This window comes from Antrostomus carolinensis, unplaced genomic scaffold (genome assembly GCF_000700745.2).
Source record: "Antrostomus carolinensis isolate BGI_N321 unplaced genomic scaffold, ASM70074v2 scaffold39041, whole genome shotgun sequence".
In the NCBI taxonomy this organism is placed as follows: domain Eukaryota; kingdom Metazoa; phylum Chordata; class Aves; order Caprimulgiformes; family Caprimulgidae; genus Antrostomus; species Antrostomus carolinensis.
Window position 1 is genome coordinate 9,848 of NW_010292690.1, and position 6,011 is coordinate 15,858.

Here is a 6,011-nt window from a genome sequence, read left to right on the forward strand (position 1 = left end):
ACCTTTGGCTCCGCCCAGGATTAGGTTATAGATAGGAAAAAAATCCTGGTAAGGGGATTTTCACTGGCAGTCATCTGCATCACCAGGAGCAATCCCTGGTGTCTCTTTTGCAATCCATCACCTTAAAGCACAGAAGCTGGTCTTGATGATTTTTATTTCTGCTGAGCAAGTGCCACAGACCCTTCCACAACAGGGGAGAACATGGGCTGAGCATAGATGGAAAAAGATTTGGCAAATTGTGGAAATTAACTGATCCTTCTTTCCTTTGCACCTGATTGAAATCAAAATCCTGAGCTGAATTTTGGTGGATTCCAGGTGGGCCTCACTCCACCAAGCACTGATTCCTTCTCCAGGGTTCTGTGAAGTTCATTCTCCTGCATCCAGCAGTCAGGTGTTGTTAGCTTCATATGATTAGCCAAGTCTTTTAATATTTACACATGGTTTGCTAATGAATTAGAAACATGGGCTGCTGTTTCTGTTGCATGAGTTCACTTCTCTGATCTCTGTGGATTCCCTTCTGTTACGGAGGATTTCGGTTGTATAACATCATAGAGTTTCAATGCTTCTTTATGAGGCTTAAAACACCTCATCACCTGGTGATGAGGTTTGGCTTGGCTCTTCTTCCTTTGGCTTCTTCCTACAGCGTACAGGTCACACAAGTGATTCCTGGGCGCTGGCAGAATTCACAGACACATTTGCTAGAAGAATCCTGATGCCCGAGCATTGACTGGGTGTTATGTACTAAACATGCTGGTAAAACAAATAATAAAATGCAACTCAAAATGTGCAGCTGGCTTTCCTAACATCGTGCTTTACTTGTTCTGCTCCCAGTTCTCTGCATTCTCCTGCTCCTGGTAACTATTATTATCCCTTCACCTTAATAGCATTCTCACTTCTGCTGCATTGCAAGTTTAGGAAGAAAAACCCCAACAACAAAACAAGCCCCTAATTCAACCAAACCTGTAAGTGTACACAGGGTTGATGGAGTAATAAGAAGCAGCTGTGTTCTTCACGGAGTCAGTTAAAAGCTAAATTTCCCATTTTGAAGGTTTCCTTTGTTAAAGTCCACATAAACAACTAAATTTTGGCTTACAGCTTTGTGTTTCAGCTTTTCCCCCTCATTGTGCTGATGGCAACATCTAGTGGCAAGATGACGTCATGACAGTGCCCTACTTTTGGAAACTGGTCCAGCTCCATTTACTTCTGAGTAAATCTTCATCTTTACTGCCAGGTTGACTTTAGAATTTGAAAAGAATTTGAACCGCAAAGACTTCAATAGTCCTCTTTGCTGGCAGCAGTAAACCCCACCCCCCCCCTTTTTTTTTCTTTTCAAAAGAATATTGCTGGCAGCCCTACTAATAATTTTTGCTGCTCAAGAAAAGCAAATCAAAATAACTAAACAGACTCAGTTTGCTGTAATAACAGAACCGAAGCTGCTGATTTTCATAGTTGAAGTAATGTATCTCCAGTAAAAACTGAGCTGGAATCCTGACACCAACAGTTGTGTAGGATAACATTTTGCATACATAAATCCGTGATTCCTAGATTAAACGAGCTGACTGGGATCTGTCTTCCAGCAGCACTGCTGTCAGATCTGCCAGCTGTGAGTCATAGTTCAGTCTTCAGGTGCACTCACCCAGTAGCTTCCAGTCTTATTGTAATCAAGGATCACTTGGAGAAAAGAAAAAAAGGAAAGGAAAGGAAAGGAAAGGAAAGGAAAGGAAAGGAAAGGAAAGGAAAGGAAAGGAAAGGAAAGGAAAGGAAAGGAAAGGAAAGGAAAGGAAAGGAAGAAAAAAGGTGACTTTCTGGCTGTTTTGCATAAAATTGCATACCTGATTTCTGTCACGTGTACATGGAGTTGGTTTGATGTATATTATTGGTAAATATGTCTGTACTGATGGCAGCCAATGCTTTCAAACCTGTCTGTTGACTCACACTGTTCTGGTTCTAGATGAAAGCTGCTGAATTTCAGGAGCTTTGTGGTAGAATATGTACACATCTCTACCATGTGCCGCCTCCGATTACTGCATACATGTTCCACATTTCACAGGAGCATTGGACAGATCCCCTGCAGACGTGATGAGGATGTTATATGGGATTTCTGGGTGTACAATATCATGGTTGAAGTTACTGTGAAGTTAGCTTTGATTCAGCGAAGCTTTAAGAAATACTGGGCAGATGTAGAAGATCCTCAAAATCCATCCACTTAACATTTTGTGTGAAAAGAGAACACATCCAGAACACACGTATGGTGGTATGAAAGAAAAATAACTTACTAGCAGTTAACCCTCCATTATCCAAGGAAACAGGAGGGCTAGGAAACCAGGAAGCACAGTAAAAAACCTGGTGATACTGGGTGCTGTGGGGAGCCATGGGGATCACTGATGGTCCACCCAAAGCTCTTCACTGAGGCTCCCATCTGCTCGCTGACTGAGGTGTGTGACAGGTACAGTCCATATACACTGTGTCCAGGGTTACTCGAGGAGTTAAGGCCTCACTCTGAAAATCTTATGTGAACAATATAATTATAAAAGGGTATTTCAGTCATGTTCCAGGTTAATTCTGGAATCGCAGAGAGCAGCTTTTCCAGAGGTACTCCCATAAAGCAGGGAAGCAGCAAAAGCCATTTTCCTTACAACTGGGGCTACTGCATTTACAAGGACCAGGGAAACCCAAGTTCAACATCACTCCCGCGCCTGAACAGGGATTTGAGTCCAAATCTCACAAATTCCCAGATAACTAAACTACAAAATACCCAGTAGTAGAGTCTCAATCTGTTCCTGACTCCATTTTCATATAAATTAATGAATACTAATTGAAGCAGAGCCTTTTGGATGAACACACAGTTGAATTGCAATTATAATGGCGGAGTTGTTTACACTCTAACTTCAGCCAAATAAATATTTTGAGGGTTTCACTGCATGGAATAGCTCTAATGTGAAACGGAGAACCCGGCTCTGCTATAAGCTCTGTGCAGAAGGTACCTTGAAGGGGCCAAATTCAAGGTAAAATATAGAAGTGTGAGTATGAACAGAAGATCTGGCAATAATTTACAGGCTGATAGAGGGACATGTTGACTTCTTGGATGATGTTCTGTTTTCTAATTCTGTATTAGTTCTGGCATCCACACTTTAAAGTGATGTTGAAAAACTGGATGATATAGAGAGAAAAAATTATTGAAGATGGGAACTGATGGAATAGTTCAGGTTTTCAAATAGCCTGGTTTATGGTACAGACATCTTTGGAAAGTTAAAAAAAAAAATCCAACTATTTTTAAGGGTTTTTAAAAAAAAAATCTAGCAAAGAAAGCCAAAAAGCCCTGCACAAACACCCAGTCCAGTCAGTGACAGAGCAGTTAAATTAAAACAGCCGGAATGCACTAAAAGAAACAGGTGTTTTCCTGTTTCCAGGCAGGCAGACCCGAGTCCAACTAGTTAAGCCTTAATTTTAATTTCCACTTAACATGAAAGCAACTGGGTGAAGGTCTGTGGGCTGAGGACAGAGGTGAGATTAGATGAATGGTTTAATAATCCCTTCAGCACCTACACCTGATGAATTGTGTCAAGTGTCATTGCCTGTCTCCACACTAGGAACTTCGTGTCGTTTGAATAAACACCATTTTCAACATGTACAGTGACCATTTTTGATTTGAGGAAGGCTGTTTTTCAGAATGCATGTTAAAATTCATGCAGTTTCTCCTCCAGATTTAGCTGTGGAGATTGCTTTGATTCCTGAGGAACTGAACAGTCCCAGAGAAACTTCAGGGTTTTTTTTTTTTGGCCAGACCTGGCAGTAAGAAATTTCATTTCAGTTCCTGTAAGAAGTTTTAGGAGTGAAGATAAAATTCCAGCTACACTAGACAGCATCTTTCTTCTGAAAAAAGTCTGTAATTTAAATTCTGAGTTGTGCAGTATTTACTGCAGTTCATACAAACATCTGTCAGTATCTACGCTCAGCCACTGAGCAGTAGAGAGGCAAAAACAAGAGAGAAATATGTAATACTTCAGGAGTTTGTAAAAAAAACCCCCAAAAACCCCAAACAACAAACCAACCACCTTTAGTTATGCGATAACTGAACTATTTAATGTCCAAAAAAATGCTTATCCTGTGCTCCTGAAACAGCAATTCATCTTTTATAGTGGTGTTTTATAAAACTGCAACCACCTTTTAAAAAATAAAATTATTGAATGACTAGCAAAAGGTCACAGTAGATTTAAAGATGTGGCAGTGAAGTTCCTACTCCCCCAGCCCCGTCCACTGCAGAGGCCATCCCAGGTGTTATTACTTGCAGATACACATTTTAAATAACTCGCAAGCCTTAAATAACAAACACAAAAGCTTTTTCCAATCAAAAATTTTATTGACATTCTCAGCAAATTAATCTAAATTTATGATCTTGGTCTCTCCTTCTTGCCCTTGTACAAAGCCAGCAGAGAAACGTTGGCCACTTTGACAACCTTGAAGCGAACTCCAGGAATGTCACCAACAGCGTGACCCTTCCGACCAAAGCCAGCAACCAGGACTTCATCGTTTTCCTGCAATGAAAGATCACATAGTTACATAAACATTAAACCTGGAACATCAGAAAGTCTGAGGTGTGGCTCAAATTTAAAGAAAGGGCAGAAAAACTGAGGGCTATTGATAGATACAGGTTAATAAACGACTGTTATCCCCTTCAGTGCTCTGGAGAAAGGAAACCCAAGTGGAGGCGTCACTTTGCCCGCAGCAGCACAGCCGAGAACTGGCTTTGCTGAGGGGAAGGACAAAAACATCTCTCACATTTCTTGTCCGCTTCTGCCACTGCAGCTTGAAGATACACAGGGTACAGAACGCCACGAACCATCCCCTACATCCATCAGTTATGTTTCTTTACTTTAATACGCAGCTTTTTATAGCTCAATTACTGAAAATTTCTCACCTCGATGAAGTTCAAGCAGCCATCGTTGGGAACAAAAGCTGTTATCTTCTTGCCGTTCTTGATCAGCTGGACTCTGACGCATTTCCTGATGGCAGAGTTAGGCTGTTTAGCTTCAACTCCACTGAAATGGAAACACAGGGAAATAAATTCACAAAAACCAGTTTGATAAGCTAGCAGATATTCATTACACCATCACAAATTACTGTATTGCTGTGTCCTAAGTGCAAGTTTGTTGTATCAAACCCCAAAACTACGTTACCTATTTAGGGCTACTCAATATACAAAAGCCCAGTTCCTAAACTGAGTAGAACCTGAATATTAATCACCCAAAGACTCATTAAAATCTGGAGGGGAAGGGGAGGGAAGAGAAACACCCTGGAGCCCTGCCAGCGTCCCAATGAAGCTTATAAATTACAGGAGAAAAATAAAGGTCTGAAAAGTAGATGGAAATATTTGACACAAAACAGACTCACAAAATCTATCCACCCCCAAATCCTAAACTGAGTTAACTGATATTTTTATTCTTTTGCTTCTAAATAAGCAGAATTTTTAAAATGACACGTGTATGAGCATTAATGAAAATAATAAAAATAAACCACATTTTCGTTCTAGCACACAGAAACTAACAAAAATGTCGCATGTTACAGGTAGAAAAACCTCTCACAGATTTAGAAAATCAACTGCTTCTTTCTTGAGGTGCCTTCTCAAAGGCCCCATTTTCCGGGACCTTTCCAAGGCGGCCACGCCGGCGGTGGAACCGGCCACGCCGGGGCTGCTCCCCCCAGGACCCGCTGACGCTGCCCGACCCACTGGGCGCAGCTCTACCCACACTTTCTCCAGCACGATGCCCTTGGCGTGGGAGGCGCCGCCGAAGGGGTTGGCCTTCAGCGCCGTGCCCAGGTGGGCCTTCTTGTACTGCTTGTCGTGCCACTTCTGGTCGCGGCGGTGGCTGCGGAGCTTGCGGGCGGTGCGGAGCCCTCGGCACTTCCCTGCGGAACACGGGCGAGAGGAGTGAGGGGGCCGCTCCCGAGGTCAAACACCCCCACCCTCCACCGCCACCCGGGCCTGGGAGGCGGCTCAGCAGCGTGCGCTC

General features: G+C 42.5%; 1 protein-coding gene across 1 annotated transcript; it reads right to left on the reverse strand.

Annotated features, from left to right (window-relative positions):
* Nucleotides 1-4,339: 4,339 nt before the first annotated feature.
* RPS23 (ribosomal protein S23) lies at nt 4,340-5,907 on the reverse strand (the record flags this gene model as incomplete). The annotated part of the gene is made up of 3 exons (XM_010177057.1): nt 4,340-4,535; nt 4,919-5,039; nt 5,748-5,907. Coding segments are annotated over 3 exons (428 nt in total), but the record flags the coding sequence as incomplete, so codon positions are not given.
* Nucleotides 5,908-6,011: the final 104 nt, after the last annotated feature.